This window comes from Poromitra crassiceps (genome assembly GCF_964638095.1).
Source record: "Poromitra crassiceps genome assembly, chromosome: 3".
NCBI classification, from domain to species: Eukaryota; Metazoa; Chordata; class Actinopteri; order Beryciformes; family Melamphaidae; genus Poromitra; species Poromitra crassiceps.
In genome coordinates this window covers 51862138-51886164 of record NC_139625.1, presented here as the reverse complement: position 1 = coordinate 51886164, position 24027 = coordinate 51862138, and the positions used below count along the sequence as shown (strand labels likewise).

At 44.2% G+C, this 24027-nt stretch overlaps 1 protein-coding gene across 1 annotated transcript in view; it reads right to left on the bottom strand.

Moving 5' to 3' along the window:
* Window positions 1–24027, bottom strand: part of pcnt (pericentrin) — a gene marked incomplete at its 5' end in the record, with an annotated part of 54989 nt that overhangs the window by 30785 nt on the left and 177 nt on the right. The window contains 25 exons of the mRNA XM_083633054.1: window positions 99–363; window positions 791–941; window positions 1108–1333; window positions 1475–1609; window positions 1857–1897; window positions 1986–2097; window positions 2461–2565; window positions 2907–2985; window positions 3423–3542; window positions 3810–3936; window positions 4171–4282; window positions 4494–4594; window positions 4772–5039; window positions 5178–5257; window positions 5475–5712; window positions 7823–7966; window positions 8533–8628; window positions 9413–9553; window positions 9640–10056; window positions 10231–10564; window positions 11525–11878; window positions 14201–15072; window positions 15283–15432; window positions 16575–16790; window positions 17453–17629. Of these exons, the coding sequence (XP_083489180.1) occupies window positions 99–363; window positions 791–941; window positions 1108–1333; window positions 1475–1609; window positions 1857–1897; window positions 1986–2097; window positions 2461–2565; window positions 2907–2985; window positions 3423–3542; window positions 3810–3936; window positions 4171–4282; window positions 4494–4594; window positions 4772–5039; window positions 5178–5257; window positions 5475–5712; window positions 7823–7966; window positions 8533–8628; window positions 9413–9553; window positions 9640–10056; window positions 10231–10564; window positions 11525–11878; window positions 14201–15072; window positions 15283–15432; window positions 16575–16790; window positions 17453–17629 (5061 nt within the window). The remainder of the gene's footprint in view (window positions 1–98; window positions 364–790; window positions 942–1107; window positions 1334–1474; window positions 1610–1856; window positions 1898–1985; window positions 2098–2460; window positions 2566–2906; window positions 2986–3422; window positions 3543–3809; window positions 3937–4170; window positions 4283–4493; window positions 4595–4771; window positions 5040–5177; window positions 5258–5474; window positions 5713–7822; window positions 7967–8532; window positions 8629–9412; window positions 9554–9639; window positions 10057–10230; window positions 10565–11524; window positions 11879–14200; window positions 15073–15282; window positions 15433–16574; window positions 16791–17452; window positions 17630–24027) is intronic.

The window sequence follows — 24027 nt, the reverse complement described above, 5'->3', positions numbered from 1 at the left end:
ATCTAAACAATGGCAGAATTGTGTGTATTTCTAATGTATTTCAAAAATTATCCAGCATGTAAGTTTTGACCAAGTGTCATCACTTTGCGTCTCCTTACTTGGACTTCTTTCAGATAGGTGGCCTCCAAAGTGTCCATGTTACCCAGCATTCTCCTCTCCAGTTCATCCCTCTCTTCCTGGTGCTTGCGAGCCAAATCTGCCTCTAGAGCCTCCAGCTGAGCCTGATTGGTCTCCTGAAAGATGGCCTCCCGACTGTCAAGCTCTGCTTTTCGTTTAGAATCGAAGGCCACTTCCAAGGCAACCAGCTCAGCTTTGTGCTTGGAGTCGAGCTCAGTTGCCATAGCAGCAAGCTGATCTCTGTGACTAACACACACACACACACACACACACACACAAATTTCAACTTTCAAAATACCTCAAACATTATAAAATACTCAAAACCCGTGAAGACCATCTTCACGCAGAAGTGTGCCAAATGTCCAGGGTTGTGCACGGCATTTGCATGTCACACCACCCTAATGCATAAAATAAATATCACAGCAGTGTGTTATCTAGTTTATCAATGCCTATAGATGGCACCTGTGTGGATGTACATTCTATTCTTTGATAATCTAGTATTTTATGAACAGTCATGTTTTCATACCAATATTAGCCATCTAGAATTAGTGAAAAATGAAGATGTTTTATACAAGTAAGTATAACTTGGGTTCCAGGGTATTACTAGCTGCTGAGAAACCCTCAACCTCCAGCTGCCACACAGACTTCAGTCTTGAGCCCAGCCAGATCTCACCTCTCTTGGGCTTGGCGTAGCCACTCCTCGCCCTGCTCCTGGAGAGCAGCATTGAGCTCCTTGACTTCAGCTACCATGCAGCTCTTTGCCCTCTGCAGCTCACAGTCATACTGGGCCTCCAGTCTCTGTCTCACTAGTAGGACCTGGGGGCCTGAAAGACAAAGGCCATGAGTTCCAAAACCAGGGGCAAGGAAGAATTTTATTAATTCAATTTCCAACACACATCTGGTTCAGAGCTGTAATGGGAATACTGAATTGACATTACTAGGAACCGGTGTGAATCTTTTACCCCTTTTGGATCTGCAATATAATCTTACTCTGATCGTTGTCCGGTGAAGACTGTAGAGACTTAAACTTCTCCCTCTCTTCCTGAAGTTCTTTTTGGAAGAGTCTCCTCTCCTCCTCCATTGCTCTCTCTAAGTTTCCCCTCAGGGAGAGTTGAGCTTCTTGCTTCTCTTGGAGCTCCTCTTGCACGCACCGTCTCTCCTTCTTCTGGGCCTCCTCCAGCTGAACACGCAGCTCCTCTGCAAACTCCTGTTTCATCTGCAGCAATTGGTGGAGCCGAGTAAATACCTTGTTTTATACTATATTATTATTAAATGTATTATTTTTTTCTTTTGCGTGTATGAGATTTAATCTTGCAATGAGAGTATGATGCTGGGGTCTGTGCACATGTGTATTTACCCGTTGTCTGTTCCTCTGCAGTTCTGCATCGTGCTGCTTACTCAAGGCAGACAGTCTGTTCTCTAGGGTGTGGATGATGATCATTGTTGTCTGCAGCTCCTCAGTGTGACACCACATCCTCTGCTCAACCTCCACCTAAATAGGATCACCACAGTCATCATCTTCAAATTTAGTGTGTAACTTAGTAGGGCTGGGTATTGGAAAGGACCTCACGATATGATATGTATCACGATACATGGGTCACGAACGATATTGTGTCACTGAACACAGCTGTGCAAAATAATCGATACAGCAATATTATCAATTTTATCGCACAACTCTATAATTTAGTGTGTGGATGTTGTGTAACGTGCAAGATTGCAAAATTAAAATATTTTCTTACCTCAACCTGCCTTGCTGCCTCCAAATGAACCCGCGTTAGCTCTGGCAAACAGATTGAGTTTGCTTAGCAACATTTCAATAGCAAATATCCTACAGTTGTGATTCATTAAGGAGTATATGTATGTAGTACCTCGTATGTGACTGTCAGAGAGTCTGGCTCTGAGTTGCTCCAGCTCCAAGGCATGACGAGTCTTCAGCTCCTGCAGATCTTCATAGTAACGGTCTGTTAGGTCGGAGCGCACCTAATGCACCAGTGATAAAATAAGAACATGAGAAAGTGAGGGCACATGTCTGCCAGGAACCTCTGTTTATGGTGCTAGCTTATCCCCCCCCCCCCCTTTTTTTTGGAAAGGAAAGAGTGGGCTATTGCACCTTCCTGACACAAAGTGGTTTGAAAAAGTACAAGAAGTTACATTTAAACTTTTAGCAAAGGAGTGCCACACTTCCAATGTGCTTAGTAACAACAAGAGGTAAAAACAGCACCTCCCTGAAACATCTGTTTATCACCACTTACTTTTAAAAAGAAGGGGGGATACATCACAGTAGACACAGAGACTAAGCTATTAAGGAGTTATGGACAGATAAGAGTACAGTATGTATCTGACCTGGAGCAGCTCTTCCTTATACGAGAGAGACATAGAAGAGCGTAGGTTGGTCAGCTCCACTGTGTGTCTTTCCTCCAGCTGCAAACGCAAAGCATCCAGCTCTTCCTAAAGGTACAGCAAGAGACATAATACAACAGGTAAGACCTAGTAATGAGCCTCACAAGAACAATGCTGCCGAAATATGCAGGGGAAAAATCTGAATCTGGCACTCTGAAAACCAAGCTGGAATTATTTTAGCAACTTTGCTAAGACTGGATGAAACATAAATTTGGTTGGTTCTCCAACACAAGCACAACAACTAAAACCTTTATCCCCTGATTCATTCAAATCAGAAAATATGGACAATGAGACCTGAACTGGGCAGTTAGAATAACACAAATGTAACCGGTGACAGCAGTTGCCTCTAAAATATATTTAATTATAATGTGGGTGTGAAGTTACAGTACCTTGTGTTTCTCCAGTTTGAGCGTGATATCAGCAGGTACATCATTGTTCTCCTCTTCACCTTGGCATTCAGACATGGAACTGAAACAGAGACCTAAGCCATTGATATTCAAAATAACCTTGTCTGAAACGTGCAGTATGTCTATCTGTTCTTACTAGACCTACTAGCATCCCTAGTATCCCTGGTCCTGAGCTACTAGCATACCTAGTATCCCTGGTCCTGAGCAGACTCCTCCAGGGCTCTACTAGCATACCTAGTATCCTTGGTCCTGAGCACAGACTCCTCCAGGGCTCTACTAGCATACCTAGTACCCCTGGTCCTGAGCACAGACATACCTAGTATCCCTGGTCCTGAGCAGACATACCTAGTATCCCTGGTCCTGAGCACAGACTCCTCCAGGGCTCTATTAGCATACCTAGTAACCCTGGTCCTGAGCACAGACATACCTACTAGTATCCCTGGACCCGAGCAGACATACCTACCGTAGTAGTATCCCTGGTCCTGAGCACAAACATACCTAGTATCCCTGGTCCTGAGCACAGGCTCCTCCAGGGCTCCTTCAATCAGCCTCAGCTGCAGCAGAGCAATTTCCTCCCTGTAGCTCTCCTCTGTTGCCTGCAACCGTTGCTCAAAGTACCTGAGCAAGGAGTAAGTGTGTGTGTGTGTGTGTGTGTGTGTGTGTGTGTGTGGGGGGGGGGGGGGGGTAAGGACAGGAAGTAGAAAAGTGGAATTTCTTTTCTTAATATCATATGTCTGGTAAAATAATGAAAGCACTGGCAGTAGCAGTCACATTTTGGAATCCACCAGTCACTGTGTTAGGTGAAGAAAAAAGGTTCCTGTCCTGGTGAGAGTGTATACATGCAAGCGTGTGTGTGTGTGTGTGTGTGTGTGTGTGTATACTTACTTCCTCAAGCTCTCCAGCTCAACCTCATTCTGCTCCCTGATGCCTTGTCTTTGTTCATTAAACTCTGCCTTCAGGCGCTCAATGTCATCAACATGAGATGAGCGAGCCAGCAACTGCTCCTTCAACTCTTGAAACGACAGAAAGTGAAGCAACAGACCGTAATCAAAAAAGGATTAGCAGCTGGAAACACATGGAATATGCAATGGCTGTCAGAGGCCAAAGTTATTAACGTTTGCTCATCTTGAATGTGTTTAAACCAGGTTGAACCTCTGGAATATCTGAATCCTATGTAAATTCAAATTGAATTCAGTAGATGCAAAATAAAGCATTCAAATTCTCTCTGATGGTTTAGCCATGTTACCTCCCAACTCTTGTCGGCTAGTCCTCGTGCTCTCCAGCTGAGTCCACAGTTGAGCTACTTCTTGTTCTGAGCTCTTTTTCAGCATGACCTGTTCCTCCTGTAGGTGCAACACCTTGTAGACAGAGGGGAAACAAGAGTACTTACTTATTGCAAGTCAAGTAATTAAGTCACTTATTGTAACAAGGATTTAGACATTAAGTTATTGTAGGCTTCCTATTTGTATTAGTGATTGGTATCAAATAATCTATTTCTAAATGTCAGAGCACTTAAAAGAAAATAATGGGACAGGATACATCTAACTGACTGTGTTCCAGTCAACTCACCTCTTGCTGCAGTTGCCGTTGCTTCTCCTCTAGGTGGCGTGCATGTTGCTCTTTCTCCTGCAGCACTGCCTTATGAGTGGAAACCAGCTCCTCCACAGCACCTGAGCAGCATTCAGAACATAGTTATAACTACAGTGCCAATTTCTTCGCTAGGCTATTGTATTGGCTATTGTAAGCCAAATCTTGTTATATTTTAAATGTATCTAAATAATTTAGATATGAGTTAATTGCCAAAATTGAAGCCCAGAGGCAGAGAAGTTTGGAGAGATGGAACTCACGTGCAGCTGCATCTCGGTCAGCTGAAGCATGGCTCAGCTCCTCCTCTAGTCTCTGGTTACTGGATGTCTGGACTTCCTCCAGCCTGGCTCGCAACTCACACAGGTCTGACTGGCTCTGGGACAGGGCTGCCTGGGCTTCAGTTAGAGCTGCCTGTGTTTGGGTGAGTTCTGTCTGGGTGTTGGCAAGGCTCTTCTGGGTCTTTGAGAGGGACGTCTGGAAGTCTGACTGGGAGCTCTCTGCCTCCTTCTCCCACTGTGATCGTAAAGCCTGAGAACAATAGAAGGGAAAGAAAATGAATGAGGGAAATAAATACATCAGTAAAATATATATATATAAAAAATACAGATGTTGCAATAAATCTCAGAATTACTATGAACAAATGCATGATTTGTTGGATAATTTTACCTGTATTTCTTTGGTCTGCTTCTGCTCCATGGAAGCTCTTTCCTGAGAAACACGCGTCTCCCACTGCTGCTTTACTTCATCTGAACATGCACATACAACAAACACAAATAGCAAGCATTCACCTACTTCAACAAACAAATGAGTGTAACGTGTTTTACACCCTACTTTTTCCTGAACAAGCCTCTATCGACTCTGAGGCTGATTCACCCACATACAGAATAGTACACTCATGTTTAGTGCACCCATGGGCAAAAAACAAACCGAACTGTCCCGAATAGTACTCTACACTACACTCACCCATATCCCGTTGGTGGCGCTCACACAGCCTCTTCTCCTGCTCCTGGTTCTGCTCTCTGAGCCGGTTCAGCTCAAACTGCTGCTGAGCCTGGAGGGCTGCTCTCTCCTGGACCCACTTGTCCCTCAGCGAGGCCTGGAACTCGCCGAGGGCCGCCTCCCGCTCCAGGTCCCGCAGGTTGTCCTGGGCGAAGTTGGTCAGGTTGAGACGCAAGGCTTCCAGCTTGAGGGAGTGTTGGGTCTACGGAAAGGCAAGGAGGGGATAGAGCGATCACCTGTTTGTGTCAGAGCTTTTCCTAACTACATTTCGGACTATAAGCCGCGGCTTTTCCCCCGGTTTTTGGCCCTGCGGCTTATATAACGGTGCGGCTTATCTATGGATTTTTTCAGGAAAAAAAAAAAAAAAAAAAAATTATCTCTTCTTTAGCACTCTTTCTAACTATAAATCCACTTCTGTTTTAATTTCCTCTCTTGCCCTCTTTTCACCACACCGCGGACACTGTGTGCACTGTAAAAAAAAACACAGGTGGTGTTGTGTTATGTTGTTTTGTTGAAATGTTAATAAATGGGAGCTTCCTCAAACAGCCATCTCTTTCCCGACAATCCCCTCTGTGCACGAACCCTTACATATGGTAATTAAACATTAAAACACAATAAAAAAAAAAAAAAAAAAAAAAAAAACATTAAAACACCTGCGGCTTATATATGTAACAAACAGGCAATTTTGCTGCTGCGGCTTATACTCCGGTGCGGCTTATAGTGCGGAAATTACGGTACACTAGTGAGTCCATCTGGAAATGTAATAGGTAATAGGTACAAGAGTAGAAAAAAATCTTAACGGCTAGATAAATTACAAATAACCGATAGTAAAGAGTGCAAGGGTCGGAGCCATAGTGCCCGAACAATATTCTTGTGAACATAGAGAGGCCTTTTTTTGCTGCATGGTGTGGCTGAGGATGTTACCCAGAGAGAGAGGGAGAGAGAGAGAGAGCGTGTGAGTGAGTGAGTGAGTGAGTGAGTGAGTGAGTGAGTGTGTGTGTGTGTGTGTGTGTGTGTGTGTGTGTGTGTGTGTGTGTGTGTGTGTGTGTGTGTGTGTGTGTGTGTGTGTGTGTGTGTGTGTGTGTGTGTTAGGGGTGTCACGGTACATGTATTCGTCCCGTGAGTTTACGGTACGACCCTCACGGTACCTCGTTTCACGGTACATGAAACGACACGACGAATACGTCAAATCCAGAAGCACCTAAACGCTGTTTGAACGGCATTGAATTGAATTGAATTAAACGCCACAGAAGAAGACACACCAAAACAACACAAGGGCCATAGAAATCCGCGTTCACAGAATGGGACGTTTTGTGGCGATAAGCTGTTTTGCAAATTCTGTCAACATCAAGCCAACGAGGTAAGCTTGCCAATGTAACGTTACGTAGCCGCGACAAAGTCCTTTATAGTTGCGCGTTGCGGCTAAACGTTACATAACACTGACAAAGCTGTTAACTTGTAAACAAGCAACATACATCGCGTGGGATGAGTGATGCGGTCAAGCAGACATCTGCGGATGCAGACAGGCAAGCTGCGGTGAGGAAGAGGCGATGACTCCTTGTCATGTTCCAATAATCCATTAGATGACCGAACGTAATCATATTATGCTAAACAAAACTCATATCCAATAACGTTAAGGCGCTGACAGGGTTCTTTCCCGTACTTACTGGGAAAGTGAAACCCACCCCGTTGTCTGTCAGACAGTGGGGGGTATCTTTCAACAAGGTTTAGAAGTTTTTCTTCTTCTGCCGTTTTATTCTTCTTCTGAACATGTACGGTAGGTATTTTGACGTTGACTAAAGAAACACTGCCGCCTAGTGGCCGCTTTTAGATAGGATTCCAAATTAGTGCTTACATCAAACGCAAATGCTACATAAAACAAATACAACAGGGGGAGGGGTTGGTGGGAGTATTAGGCTACTCCACACATGCGCTCTGTTTACAAACTTGTGTACAATAAAGATTTAAAGTGGGGGGAAATGCCTTTGCCCTGTCAAACAGCTGGAATACAGACATCTGAGAGGGAGGCGCACCCCACACTTTGAAAATCACTGCTCTAGAGTAAAACCTTTTTGTGTGGATTGCCTAGTTCTTATTAAATAGTGGACATTTATTCATTCCCACATATTAGACACTATTTCTGATGGTAAAAATAGCGTAAAAAGCAGAATTCAGACATATTCAAAGGGAAAAAAACAGAATTTGGGATTTGTTGCTTTTTTTCCCCGTTTTCGTACCGAACCGTGACCCCAAAACCGAGGTACGTACCGAACCGTGACTTTTGTGTACCGTGACACCCCTAGTGTGTGTACCTGTAACTGCTGCATTTCAGCCTGGTGGGCAGCCTCCATGCTCTCCCTCAGCTCGGAGGAGACTTCCGCCCTGAGCTGAATGAGCTCCTCCCTCTGCTTAGCACACAGCTCGGACACAGTCCTCTGGTGCTCACGCTCAGTCACCTGCAGAGAGAGAATTGGACAGATGAGAAAAGCTGAGAAACCTTGAAACGACTTTGGAAATAAGCAGGGCACTTTGTACTCGAGAACTCCAGAAGCCTCCATCAGTCAGTAGGGCTGTGAATCTTCACTGGCCTCACGATTCGATTACGATTCATCTGTCAACGATTCGATTCGATTCGATTAAACGATGCATCACGATGCATCGCGATGCATCTTAAATCGATGCATCACTTTTCCCGCAATACATGATTTATTTTTTCTCACTTTCTTTTTTCTCACTGTGTGGCTACTTTTAAAATAAAAGTGCATTTGGAATTGCATTGTATTATGATCCATAATTAAAATAAACAACTGCATGTACTTACATTCTATTTTATTTGATTATAAAAATAATAATAATAATAATAATAATAATAATAATCGATTTTTGATATTTGTTAATCGATGCAGAATCATGCACGTCCGCATCGCGATGCATCTTATAATCGATTATTTTTGACACCCCTATCAGTCAGATGCACTAAAGTAGAACTTTTGAATCCTCTTTTCTGTGAGTGTCAGTCTACCTGTTTGATTAGGCTGATCTGTCTTTTTTGTTCTTCCTCCATAGCAACCTTCTGCTCCAACAGCTTTATCTCTAGGCATGCGTTCAACCCAGACACCTAGACATATACACAGATCAAGAAATCATGGTAATACTGGGATGAGAAAAGGGTCATTTTTGCAAGCCTGCACATGCAAATGTATCTGGCCTTAATGATCAGTCAGGCCACCAGAAATAACAATTATAATTTCAACTGTCCATATATCATGAGATAAATATCCAATCAACAGCCAGTCTAAAACCGCAACACCTATTGGAATTATACAGAAAAAGAACAAATATATATCTACAGGAAACCCTGGCACATCCTTGTACAAGAATCATAAATAACTGATCAAGTTAAACATTTCCGAAGGAAAACACTAATGATTTTCATCTGCAGTTCCAAATCTTTTCCGACTCATGGCCCACTTGAGAATCTCAAAAATGTTTGTGGCCCACATTCAAGTGAAAACAATACGGAGGACAAATAATGCATTCTCAGTGCACTTTTTTCTTCTTCTTTTTTTTACAATAAAATGAGCTGTCCATCAGCACCACACAGCAACCAGATACTAAAAGTGAGGGGCTGTCTGCAACAGGCTAATTAATGAATAATTGATTACTAATTAAATAACAGTATCATAAAACAATGGAGTAATGCATCCTCATACATAATAGTAATAATTACATTTTTTCACAAAGATCATAATGTTTTGCAAATGATTTTGCAGCCCACTTCCAATACATTCACGGCACACAAGTTGGGAATGGCTGGTATGGTTTGCTCCAACAAAAGTAAGCGGTTATATTTTATGCAGAATACTGTGATTTTAACCAATCGGTTTCTTTTTGAAACCCACCTGTTGTTGATGTTTCTCCAGGAGAGCGTTCACCTCCTCCTCCCTCTCCCTCCTCTGCTCCTCCAGAAGATGCCTCATGTCAAGCAGCTCTTTCCCTTTCTCCTGCCGCTCCTCCTCCCCCTTCTCCTTCTCTTCAGCCAACTGTAAACATGTTTTCACACTTAAATCTCTGGACAGGTCACGTTCAAACAGATTTGGATCGATTTGAGCAAAAAAGAAATTCTCACCTCATCATCCTTGGATTTCAGTAGCTGCTCAAACTGTTCAAGTTCCTTCTCCAGTACCTGCTCTATTCTTTTAATATGTCCATCCATCTCTTCCTCTTTCCTCCTGTGCTCCTCCCTCTCCTGCACTCCCTGGGCCTGCGCCTCCTCCAGGTTGGTCAGGTTTTTTTTCAGACAGAGGAGCTGAGACTCCAGTTCGCTCTTCTGGCTCTCCGTCCTGTCCAGGCTGGCCTGGCTCTTCTCCAGCTCTCCCTCTATTCTCTCCACCTCTTTCTGGACGGTCTCCACCTGTGCACGAGTGGTTTCGAGCTCCTTTAAAGTGGCATCCAGCTTCATAGTGCTTTGAGCCAGTAGAGCTGCTGTGGTTTTATGCATGGTTTGACTCTCCTCTAGCTCTGACATGCCCTGGTCACAATGGGCCTAGAGAGAGAGAGGGAAATCATTCTTATTTTTTAATCTTTCTATGCATTTTAATAGACACGTTTTTATTAATTTTTGTCTTATCAATTTCCCCCATGCCCATTCTTTAATCGTTCTTATTTAGGATTAACAAACAAACTACAGCTGCTGTGTAATAGTATTATACCAGTATACCTGTAGTGATTGTGGCTGCTGGAGCTCCTTCTCCTGCAGCTCCCCTAGAAGTTTCCCTGAATCCAATGATGGAAAGGTAGAGGGGAGGAGCAAGGAGGTCTCAACCTCCTGTCTCCCCTTCATCACATCTTTCTCTTTGTCACTCTCTTCCAATAAGGCATTGAGTTTGTTCTTAAGGTTGTCTTGTTCATGGGCTTTCAAGTTCATCTCCTCCTCAACCCGTTTCCTCTTCTCCCTTTCTTCTTCAAGTTCATTGTCACGTGTCCTCCTCTTCTCCTTTTCCTCTTCAAGTTCCCAGAGAGCCTGCCTGAGTTCTTCCGTTACTTGGGACCACCTGAATGCACAGAAAGATAATCCGTTTATAAACAGTTATGTTGATTCAAAACTGAGGCATGAGAAAGAAGAGCTCTGCATTAGTGGACGAACATTTGCATTGTTGATCAGGATCCCTGTTATTACAAAGTAATAACTATATTTCCTGGGGTCCAATAAAAACACTGATATTTCAAACAAACATTGATATTTTGATGGTACAAATTAGTCATCTCATTTGTACCATCAAAATATCAATGTTTGATATCAACTTCATACAATAGAAGATTAATGAGCCAAATGTAAGTGAATAAAAACTCTCTTTTTCATAGCTCTTTTACAAAGCTAATCAGTGCTAAATAAAAAAAGAAGTTGTAAATATATGGCTTCTATAATAGCATTAATCTTGTAATAGAGTACCAAAGGAAGGAGTCCGGAAGCAGCACTTTGGTTAACAAAAGTTTGTTCTTTCTTTCTTTTTGCATGTTTTTAGCAGGGGGTTCCTATCTGGAGGAAACCCCAGGGGAGCACAAGGAGAACATGCAGCAAACTCTGCACAGAAAGGCCCTTTTTGACCAGCCCACCTGGGCAGTAGGCACTGAGGACATGGGGATGGGGACACACCCTCAGCGCCCACAGCGTCTCAGGTGGGAATCGAACCCAGGACCTTCTTGCTGTGAGGCAACAGTGCTACCACTGTGCCACCGTGCAGCATGGATAACACAAGTTTATGGGAGTGGTAATATGTGTTCAGCAGGATGAGGATCATCTTCACAGACGAGGAGCACTTTTATGACTTTTGAAGCGTAAATGTGTTTTTAACACGATTTTCAGAAAACGCTTCAAAAGTCATAAAAGTGGTCCACAGCATTTGTGAAGATTATCCTGATTGACAGCCCGATCTGTTGTTTCTTGATATAAAAATCCAACTAAATAAGCAGTAAACATTAGCACACACCTTATGTAACATGATCTTCCTTACCTGCTCCTGGCCTCCTCCAGCTCCTCAGCACTCCTAGTGACTTCCTCCCTTAGCACATTCAAATCTCTCTCCTTGAGGACCAGCTCCTCTCTGAGCTCCACACACTGCTGAGTAAGCAGCTTCTTTACCAGGTCCATCTCCTCAGAGTCCTGCTCTGAGGTTTCACTCATCTCCTGCTCACTAGTGGGAAAGTTGTTATTAAACCACTGCGATGGAGACTGAGGGGTGAAGTTATCCGACACAGGGAAGCCAGGAGATCCTGCCGACCTTTGTGGGGCAGAGAAGTCGTGGAGGTCGTATTCTTCGTGGAGAGAGTTGGTCTGGTCACCCAACACTTCACTGTTCAGCTCAAAACTGTTAAGACAGGTGCAGAAAAAGCTAATTAAAGAGTAACTAACATTGAATCCAATGCACTGAATTCAATGCACAGTGCATTGAATCCAATGCACTGTGCACATGCCCACATTGCACACTCACTATGTATAGTATGTATAGTCATATCAATCATTATATAAATAACAAACTGTACAGCTTTAGTTTAGTTATAGAAATAATAGAAATATAAATAATAGTATTATTCAATACTATTTAGGAGTTTTTAGTTGATTTGATTTAATTTACCTACAGTTTCTGGGAAACGTAAGATGTAAAGGCGGTGGAAGTAAAGCGGTATATATTGTATATTGTATATTTTCGCGTATTGGTTTGTTTCTTTTCTTATTGCAATATTTTAATACTGCTGTTTCTGCACCTTACCTTAGTTGTGTAACTTTTTTTATTTGTGTAACTTTTTTTATTGTCTAATTGTTTAATGTCATTGATGCTCTTGTCATTGATGCTCTTGTTGCTGTCATTGATGCTACTGCTGCTGTAACGCCAGAATTTCCCCTCGGGGATGAATAAAGTACTCTATCTATCTATCTATCTATCTATCTAACCCCTCAAACCTGCTTTTTTTTGCCCTCCAAAAGGTTCACCATTACGTCACAGTGAACCCCCCCTTTCCCACTCATGTGAAAAATAAATCATGGCATCATTAGCCAATGCCAGAGCATAATAGAAGAGTTGCAACATCTCCATTCACTCCAATGGACCCGTTTTTTAGCAAGGATTAAGCAGGGCAGCACGTTTAAAGAATCAAATTGTATATTATCAGCCTTATTTTATGCATTCAAATGTAGCACGAGCCCCCTTCCTACTAATAAGAAAGTGATGGGGCAACGCAAGGTATTGTGGGTAATCTGGTACTGTGGCTAAACTAGCTGTTAGCTGTGGGCTAACGTTACCAGTTTGCAGTAAAATGCCACTGAATGACCAATTTGATATAACTTTCTTTCAACCATTTTGAGTAACCCTGTTTCCCTACAGGGCACCAGCGTTGGCTAGTTGTTGATATTTAAAACGATTTTGTAGCTCAATATAATGTTTTGCTCGATGCAGGGGGAAACTGGGAGACTCTTTGGTCGGAACACAGCCAAAGAGTATAGTGAGACAAGAGGAGACGCTCTTCTGCCTTTTTCACAACAGTGCGCCGCCGTCAATTTGCATTGGAACAAACTAGCGGGTGGAATCTGCTGCCTTTCTCTTTTTTAAATCAAGCAACAGGCTGTTTTGCCAGAAATGTGGGGGGTAAGTCCCCCTTTAAGGGATTTAACTAGCCAATATAACATAAAAACAGGAAGTGAAACAGGTTTTAGATGTTTGAGCTGCAGTAAAGGAGAATTTCACAAAAAAACAAATCAGATTTTTATTTTCCACATAATCTCACACATATGCGAGAACGGTCTTGTAGGCATTTGACAGTTAAGCTGTGTTCACACGAGATATTTATTTTTCGCTCTGTCGCTTGATTCAACCCTTTGGAATCGCTCTGTTTAAATCGCTCATCAACAGGCACACGAATTGACGGACATGTGGGGGATATAACGTTACACAATGTCATGCTGTTTGTCCACTACGAGCCCCCGTTGTTGTTTACAAGCTAAGCCTATCAGCGTGCTCCTAACATGAGCTCCATACCGGTAGTAGACTTCACTTCATGTCAGCTGTCAGCCTGTCAATGCGGTTTGTTGCCACACAATAAACCAGCGGTTTGTTCCAAGCCAGTGTGATCCTTGACTCGCTCTCACACGGCAGCCAATCAGCGTTGAACAGCGAGCGACTGATGCCAGCGTATTTTCGCTCGAGTTGGGATATTTCATCTCGGGCGACGAGCGTATTTTCTCCCTATCGCTCTGTCTCTGTCGCTCGGACGCCCAGCGATTTTTCTCCCGGGCGAATATACGCTCAATCGCTCGTTTGCATTGACTTTGTATGTAAACTCGATGCCAGCGAAAAACTTTAATAGGTCGGTGTGAACGCAGCTTTATTGAGAGTTAATTGAGTTCAGTTGTGGACCAGTGATTTCATTTGTGCATGAATGACATCACTGGTCCACACCTTAACTCAACTCTCAATAACTGTCAAACTAAATGAATGACTGCAAAAAAAAGTTTTTGAATATGTGTGAGATCATGCACAAAATAAGTCAGCATTGTTTTTCAGTGAAGTTCTCCTTTAAATGTATGTATGTGTGTGTGTGTGTGTGTGTGTGTGTGTGTGTGTGTGTGTGTGTGTGTGTGTGTGTGTAAAAGTGTACACACACACACACACACACAATCAGCATTTCCCCCTGACCTGTGGTTTGAGTTGTCCAGCACGCTGTGTTGTCCCAAGCTTTCCAGCGAGGAGTGTGAGAGTGCAGGCTGGGCTGAGGAAAAGTAGCGCTCCATCAGGAAGTCTGCATCCCTAGCAATCATATTCAGACTGTCCTGAACAGGTTCACATTCCAGATCGGCCTGTTCCATGCCAACCCTCTCATCACAACTACAAATAACTCTTGCCTGGTTCTGCTTATTCTTAGAAGCTTTGAGTCCCCTGTCCTCTTCCTCTCCAAACTCAAGCAGCTTTTCCGTCTCATCAAAAATCTGCCTGACCCTCGCCACCTCCTCTCTGTGTTCCTCTTTGAGCCTCCTCATCTCCTCCTCTTGTCGCTCTCTTTCCTCCTTGAGGCTCTGGAGATGCAGGGCAGCTGCTTCCTCTAGCATCCTCCTCAGCTCCTGCACCTCTCTGTTGAGCTTCTCCTTGTCCTCCTTATACTGCTGGATCTCAAGGCACTGTGTTTGGGCTTGGCTCAGCTGGGTCTGGAGGTTCTGCAGCTCTGCCTCCCTTCCTTTTCTCTCCTCCTCCAGTAAAGAAAGCACATGTTGGTTATTCTCTCTCTCCTCTGCTAGTTCGGCACATATGCGCTGGCTGTTCTGTCTCTCTTCGTCCAGTTCAGTCCTCAGTCTGTGTAGGAGAGCATCTGGCTCTGTGTCACCGTCAGTGCTGGAGCCTTCCAGGCTTGATGCCCGGGAGCCAGGACCTGCACTCCCTGGTTCCCCTGATGGCGCCTCCCTATGGTTGAGGTCTGCATTGTGGGAGCCATGACCAGACTGAGGCTGCTGCCGCTGAACATGACGGACTTCAGCCCCTGACTGACTTTTGATGCGCAGAAACTCTACACTCGTCTGAAACACAATTAAAAGAACATTTAAGTTTAGTTGTGCTGTGCATATGATTACAGAGGGACATATACAGTAGGACTGGGCAGTTATTCCAGGGTTCGCACCGTTTTCACCACCCTCATCTAAACTTCCATGACTTGTGCATTCCTGGATGGTAATGTTGTGTTTCAGCTCACTAAAGTAAAAGAGTTCATGTGAGTTGCATGCATGTACCTGCTGCAGCTGTCTCTGTAAGGCCTGTATCTGTCCAGCCAGTGACTGTGCCTCCAGCTGGACCTGGTCTCGACTGGCCAGCGTGTCCTGCAGGTTGGAACTGAGCCTGGCAATGATCTCATTACGCTTCTCCACAGCCTGCTGTAACTGCTGCAAGTAGAAAGCAAGGCTGGGTCAGTTTAACAATAGTCTCGCTGGCCAGACTCCTCTCCCTTCCGTCCGAGGAGTCTGGCGCCGCAGGTCTCCATAACTGGGATAAACCCTCCCCTGCTCTACTCTGCTCTCCCCTTTGAGCGACTGTTTCAGTGGCAGCCGGATGTCCGCTCCCGGCTTATTACAAGCTCTGTCATTGGCTAGTGTCCTCTAGAGAGAGAGTGGCGTCAGCGGAGGACCAAAATGCGAGACTCATTAGCCAATGAACAGCCAGGAATGGGTCTCGCGCTACTTTTGCATGCTAAAATAAAGCTGATAATGTACAATTTGATTCAAGGTTTGAAAAACCCTTTCAGAGTACAACACAAACTGTCTATTTTGCTGCAACTCGACAGTGCTGCTTAATCCAGGACCTTACTTCCTGGAACTATTGAGTAAAAAACTGGTCCATTGGAGTGAATGGAGATGTCGGGACTCTTCTATCTACACGGCTCTGGCTCCGACCATATCAATCAGAGCGGCTTCCGCTCCCTCCTCCCTGTGTGTCGCTGTAAATAGTGCCCTGCCGCCGCAGTGAAAACAACAACGCTAACTAGCTAGCAAGCTAACGGCAGTAACCTACACGCTAGCTCGTTGCTACACACTGAAAACGGCAAGTTGGATTGTTTGAAACCATTTTCCAAGGGCACTGCCGCTAAGCGCCGCCCATCGCAATCCCACTATGGAGACCTGCGGTGCCAGACTCCTCGGACGGAAGGGAGAGGAGGCTGGCCAGCGAGGCTAGTTTAACAAGTACACACACACACTAAGAAAGGCTCACTAAAGTGCAGTGCCAAATAGTCCGTTTAACAAGGAGGAGGTCTAATTGGAGGCCCAATTTGCATTGCATGAATTTATAGCATAGCATCAGGATGCAACATGCACATTCATGAAATAAATCCGATTTGCCTATCTATCCCATACCTGGAAAACAATGAGAGGATTATGATGTCTCAAACTAAACTGCAACAACACATTTAAGCCAAAAGTACTTAGACATGCAAATGATTACAGTTATAATAACTGCAAGGTGACATTTCCAACCCTTAAAAACAAGGTATATAATTTTCTGTAAATGCTCCATCATTGACTGCGTTTACCTTGAGCTGCTCTTTGTCAGTGAGTGCAACTAGTTCCTCCTGTCCCAAGTCCTCCACAGGGGAGGGGCTTTGGTCCTGTCCCAAGTCCTCCACAGGGGAGGGGCTTTGGTCCTGTCCCAAGTCCTCCACAGGGGAGGGGCTTTGGTCCTGGGTGGGAGGCTGATCCATCTGCTCTTGATTCTGCTGGACATCTGATTTCCTGAGCTTTTGCAGATCCTAAAGGTAAAAAAAAAATTAAGTCTGGATCTGGATTCTCCTCAGCCCTCCTTCAACTAATTCAAATGACGAAGAAATTCTCAGTGCAAATATGTATTATTAATATAATTCCAGTTGCCACAAATATATACATGTAAATATTGAGAGTGAACACCTTGCTCTTTAAAAGGCAGTAAATAGTGCTACAGTTATTCCTGGTGAGGTTGCTATGACAACATGCCTCCAAGCAACTTGGTGCTTACTGACCTATTTCTCTAATGTATGTTTACCGAACAGGGGCACCATACCATGAATAAACAAAATGAGACATATGGGTTGAGTATTGTGACCCATGAATGGATCTAGGCCACACCAAACGATTATGTAACTGGCTGATAATGAAAGTGACAAACTAGTTCAATAAGGCAGTAATATTATGGTCCTCCTGATACAACATTCTAGTATTCATTCAAAAGTCAGCATTTTTTTGGTTTATTCTTTCACCTTCTGTCACTGTCCAGACCAATGTTGTGTCTGAGCTGTCATGCTCTTGTTTTTGTTTGTTAAAATCAGAAAAACCAAATAAAAATATTATAAAAGAAAAAAAGAAAAAAAAAAAAAAATCAGCATTTTCCCTTTTAACCTTATCATTAAAGCATAACTGGTGTAAGCAGTCGATGTACCTCATGGTTTGTCTTGCCATTCTGCTTTGTGCCGTTGGCTGATGGACGTTCTGGTTCTAGGTGGCGGTCTTGAGCCGAGCGGTCATTCTGCGAGACATCCTTGCCCTTCCTCTTCTGCGTCTTTTTCGCCGCCCCCGCACCGTCACCTTTCGCCCGCTTCTGTCGGAAGCTAGCAAGCTGCGCAGGAAGGACAGTGAGAGGTAGATGGACACATAGGTCAGGACCACCGAGCACCACCACACTATCAGCATGGTGAGGCTCAGGGGTCAAAGGTGAGAGGCGACAAGTGTCCAGGATTTATCTCTTCAGTTGAAGAAAGAAAAAAAATCATAAGAAATCATGTTGAAACGACGACGAGGCAAACCATGAGTGCATGATTTTCACCATAGAAAAGAACCCAGCAAGTTTGGAAGCCCTTTTTCAGATGAGTCAGAATCATGTAGCAAAAGAGACAGGGACCAAGTAAGAAGAAATCCCAAACTCAAACCCAAAATAGACTACATCATAGCCTGATAGGCTATTAAAGTTCAAAATGAGGTGATGGTGCTAAATGCTCTCAAATCTCCAGACAGGCTATTTCAAGAGTAAGACCATGAGAGAAAAGGTTTAAACTTTAAAGATTAAGTGACAGACATTGAACAAGCTCAAAGCAGAACAGAAACAGAACAATGCAAAAAAAAAACATCCTTAAAAAAGGATTGAATGATGGACATTGGGCAAATCCATCTCAGCCATGTCACATTTTTCCAGCCTGTAGTAAAGTCAAAGACCAGAGAGGCAGGTTGGATGACTGAAGCTTTTTGGAGCATTCAAATGGACTCTCTGGAATCATGAAAGGAGGAAAACATCAACAATCCAAACTCAAGATGGTCATTCCAATCAAGCCACAAGCAAAAAAATCCATGACATTTTGCTTGAATTCCTGCAGGACCGATTTGGTACAAATCCACCTTCTCTTTGCATCACAGACCCTCTCTTTCTGTGTCAATCTGGCCGTCTCTTCTTTAAGCAGCTTGAATCAGATTACAGCAGCTCACATTTTGACAGAGACCCTCATAAAGCACTCCATCAATTTGTGACAGTCCATCAACTCCCTTTCTTACTGGTAGTCAGACCTGTCAATTCTTCCTCATCAGGTCAGCTGCCAATCTCATACAGAGTCAGACACCTGCTCCACTGTGTCCTTCCTGATCCAGATCTTCAAAATGACTAGGGATTCGGGAACAGTGCACTCAATCTTCACCCCTCATCCTTTAACACCCTGTCACAGCCTTCAAAGCAGTGAGATCCACAAACTCTGGGCAGAGGATGGCAAGTGTCTAGACTAGAAGAAGAGGGTGGAGACTGACAGATGCATCCACATAGAGAGGAGGCAGAGCTGTGTGTGGTGAACAGCATCAGTGTGTGCATGCTGCTGAATTCAATTTCAGATCACATGACCCCAGGAGATGTGTTGCCTGGAGCGCATGTGTGTTATATGTGGCGTCACATAGATGTGCATGGCAACACTGCACACGTGTACAAATGTTCAATTTGACAGACTGTGTGCTCTGCCTGCTCTTTGACAGACTATGTGCTCTGCCTGGTCTTTGACAGACTATGTGCTCTGCCTGCTCTTTGACAGACTATGTGCTCTGCCTGGTCTTTGACAGACTATGTGCTCTGCCTGGTCTTTGACAGACTATGTGCTCTGCCTGCTCTTTGACAGACTATGTGCTCTGCCTGCTCTTTGACAGACTATGTGCTCTGCCTGCTCTTTGACAGACTATGTGCTCTGCCTGGTCTTTGACAGACTATGTGCTCTGCCTGGTCTTTGACAGACTATGTGCTCTGCCTGGTCTTTGACAGACTATGTGCTCTGCCTGCTCTTTGACAGACTATGTGCTCTGCCTGCTCTTTGACAGACTATGTGCTCTGCCTGGTCTTTGACAGACTATGTGCTCTGCCTGGTCTTTGACAGACTATGTGCTCTGCCTGCTCTTTGACAGACTATGTGCTCTGCCTGCTCTTTGACAGACTATGTGCTCTGCCTGCTCTTTGAACAGCATTATAGGTTTTGCAGTGTGTCCCACTTCGCTCCAGGCTTTGCATCCATCATCCACCTTTTTTTCATCTGCCTCTTCCAGCTAGTTAGCTACGCCTCAAACAACCATTCCTTTCCCTCACCACTCTCACACTGTGGCCACTCCACGCCTCACATGTTATCTACATCTGTTCTTTGCCATCCAATACCCCACCCTTTCTGTCCTCCTAGTACCCCATTCATCCAATACCCCACCCTTTCTGTCCTCCTAGTACCCCATTCATCCAATACCCCACCCTTTCTGTCCTCCTAGTACCCCATTCATCCAATACCCCACCCTTTCTGTCCTCCTAGTACCCCATTCATCCAATACCCCACCCTTTCTGTCCTCCTAGTACCCCATTCATCCAATACCCCACCCTTTCTGTCCTCCTAGTACCCCATTCATCCAATACCCCACCCTTTCTGTCCTCCTAGTACCCCATTCATCCAATACCCCACCCGTTCTGTCCTCCTAGTACCCCATTCATCCAATACCCCACCCTTTCTGTCCTCCTAGTACCCCATTCATCCAATACCCCACCCGTTCTGTCCTCCTAGTACCCCATTCATCCAATACCCCACCCTTTCTGTCCTCCTAGTACCCCATTCACCGCCTCCGCCTGCCACAACACACATGTCCCAGAAAGACATATCAGCCAGAAGAGCTGCGCTTGGCCTGAGGCTGCTTCCGTACTATTGAGACTGAGTCTGGCTAACTGGGTGGCAGCTGGCTGTGTCCACATGAATGAGATGTAACTAGGCTTAATGCTGAATGCTGCTGTTGTGCTCTAAACAATACCAACACTGAGGCAGGGGCAGGCTGCTCTGCCTAATGGTGGCCTATCTTTCTGTGTCTATTTGTGTGTCTGTGTGTGTGTGCATAGTTACACATACACAATGCTTTCGTTTTGGCTGAGAATCAGAGCTCTCGATGTGTCCAACAGAGTAAAGATGTCTGACATCCCTGCATTACCATAGCAACAGCATTCATGTGAGAGGCAAGGCAAGCTTTTATCAAATCTCATGGGCTCATTGCACCACCTGATGGACTGCAATCAGCATAGCACCACAGGTTTGTGTTGGGTTTACAGCAACTAAAAGAGTATTGCAAGAGATTCTTTGATGAAGGGCGGCCTGACATCTCCATGTCTGCTGCTATCACACGATCCAGTGCAGAAAAACAGAAGGCCCTGATTTTCCACCCAAAAGAAAAATAATACAAATAAAAAATAAAACAAAGAGGCAGAAAGCACAGGAATGAACAGACACACACATTTTCCACCATGACCACGTCCAATGTTTTTGCTCCTCACCAGTTTCTATACTTACCGACTGACTTTGTGGCGTATCGGAGGATTTCTGTCATAAGGAATAGCGATTCAGTTGAGTTGTTTCACCACTGTCATGCATGACACTGATAGGTAACACTGCTATTGTTTGGATGAGTGCCCTCATTCTCATTGTCATTGTTTTGTTCTGTTCTGAGCTGAAGGTGCAATACGATGTCTGAAGAAGTGCAGCCAGCTATTTACAATGAACAACCTAGTTTTTAGACAATAGGCTCTTTCACACCGGCCTTGAAAGCCGAAAAATGCACGGAAAATAGGATTCGCGCCTCCGATGTGAAAGTCGTGAACGCGCGTTGGTGGATAATTGTTTTACGCCTTTTGTCGCGCCACGGTAGGTAGTAACAGCGCCGGGTTACCTGGCAACCCGCCTCCATTTGAAAGCGTCGTCGCAGCGAGCCGGAAAAGGTGCGAATGGTCAGCTCATTCATAAAAAAATTACAGGGGAAATCACCTCATGTATCAAGAAAGTGCACGAGTGAAAGTAAAAAAAGTAGCCTAGCCTATACAATCATGACTGCAGGGACGCCAGGAGGAATGCTCCGTGCGGTTAGGCTTTGCTCAAACGATGTCGACATTAGTAGGTCAAATTAACGGATATAATAATAAGCTTCAGAGGGCTATAGCTGTCTGTGGCGAGTTGGTCTGAGGATATTCCCTCTCGAAATCAGTTCATCATACAGTAAGCTAGGCTACACTAACCTATGAAAATATTAATTTGAGCGAGGAGCTGAGTGGAAATGCCTCCAGCGGCTCGCCTTTCAATCCGGGAGCAGTGGCTGTCGCCTGAAAGGACACCGCGGGATGGGAATGTGGCCGTCCTGCTGGCCTGTGTGTGAAAGCAATTTCTGTGGCGAGGCTGCCAGGCTTTGCAGGCTTTCTGCAAAGCCTTTTTGGGCGATCTATGTGTGAAAGAGCCTAATAACTGCAACATGGTTGTTGTCTGCTGACAAAGAAGGGTAGGCCATTCTTGATTACTGGCCCATTAATAGCCTGGGTAAACCCAGGCTCCACATGACCTCCATGTACAATCAGTCACGTAGAAACTTAAGGCTGAAATATACTTCTGCGTCCGCCTCGACTTGGAGCCTTGCCAGCAGCAGCTGGTCCTATTCACCTTGTTCTTTGCCCATACAAGGACGCTTCTGCATTACGTCATTTCGTAATCGTCTTTCCGGTTTTAAACACGGAAGTAGAGTAGGCCTACCGCAGTCATTTTTAGACTTGCCAAAAAGCGGTTTTAAAGTTTTAATATTTTTCAGGTGAGAACGTAACATATATGTGACCAGTTTATCAGAATAACGCCTATTGGAAATCTTTAATGTGCAGCGAGGACCGGGAGCGCTGACTGTGCTGACACCGGTCGGACTAGCTATCTGTCAAACCCTACTGTAGTTAGGCTACTGTCAGTGAGAGAACACTGTCGACGTGCTTTTGTAACTAACGTTAAATGCTGACCGGGTACAGCCATCGGCTCCTCGCAGCAGTAAAGCTATGAACATGTAACTGAATGTTGCATGCAGTGTACCTTCTGAAAGTTGCCAAACTTCATTCATAGTGACGTTTTGTTTTGAAATTGGCCGCCAACTAGCGCTGAACCGGAAGAACAAATACGTTGCGTGTAATGCGGAAGAGAGAAAAAGTGGGCGTGGTGAATAATGTGAATATACTCGAACGTCAGCTTGACGCACACAGGGGACTCCCCAGCAAAATGAGTAAATTGTGTTTTTTCATTTTCACTAGGATTTCAATGACTAGAAGTTAGCCCAAGGAGAGAATGTAGTGCATATACTTGGTAATAGCTTTCACTCTCTCCTGTTATCTCCCCATCTATGGCGCTGTTCACGTCAGCTGAGTCGAGTCACATTTTCAAGGAGCTGCACGCAGGCAGGCTCGCCGACCGCGGCGCACCCCTCGGTGCATTCGACGAGGGGTTTGGCGCAGAAGTATGTCAAGGCCTTTACGCTATGTGACGTCACGTTGAAGGCTGGGTTCACCCAGGCTAGCCCATTACTAACACATTATTAGTACAAACAACTCCTTATCTGTTAAAATAGCTGTGAGCAAATTTAGCATGCATGACATAATTTTCAACAGCAATTTTTCACAAATGGATGAAAAATTTGCTACTTGGGATATTGTAAATAATGAGCCCAATATTACATCACAACCATACATCACAACACCTATCTGCTCTTGTAGTCATCAGTGATGACTACAAGAGCAGATAGGTGTATCAGGCAATACATGATAACATACCTGCCTGCTTAGACACTGGAACTAAGATTAAAATCACCCACATTGGGATTCTGAATTGACCATAAAATAAGTTGAGATAAGATGACACTTTAGTAATCCTCTTGAGTGAATTCGTTTAATTGTTATAAAGACTGCTAACACCAAAACCAGTATGTTACACTAAACCATCTTTACAGCTGGACTTAAACATAAAGCCGATTTCCATTTATGTACATAAAAGAGTAGCTTCTAAACTATTCTTGACTAACGGGGCTAAATGTAACAATGATGACAGACCAACAATGGTAATTTACGGACAACATGATGAATAGCAAATGTGTTGTGTTTTAATGAAGGCACATGTTGTAGCTGCAGCCTGTAGGGTTTATTGTCTATATCGGTAATGCTTGTAAACACGGTTGAAAATGTGAATTTATTGTTTTGTGTTTTAGTTTGCTTCCGTTTTTCCAAATCCAGTAACTTTGGACATGCAAATGTGTCCCTAACTTCAAATTGACAAACGGTCAAAGAAAATCTGGTTTGGAACTTTAATAACAGAAGAAGACAGAAGAAGTCCCTGCAACGCACATTGATAGAGCACGAGGCCAACAATTCAGCAAAAAATTGTTTGAAACTGATTTCCCCAGATTTGGTAACTTTGAGCCCAAATTGAGCAATATCTATCTTTCCGTCTCTGTTGGGTTGGAACTGGACCCTGGTAGTGTAACGTTACGAGATTATCTGACAAAGCCAGAAACGTTAAAGTTTGGTGAAGCGCCAAATCATGCCTTTCAGTTTGAAATGATCAAACCGCAATGTATGCGCGGCAAATGTGTAACGTTACAGCAGCAATAACTTATGTGCCTGTAATGTAACGTGCAATTACAAACCAAACAACGAGGCATAAACACTTGAATATCACTAGT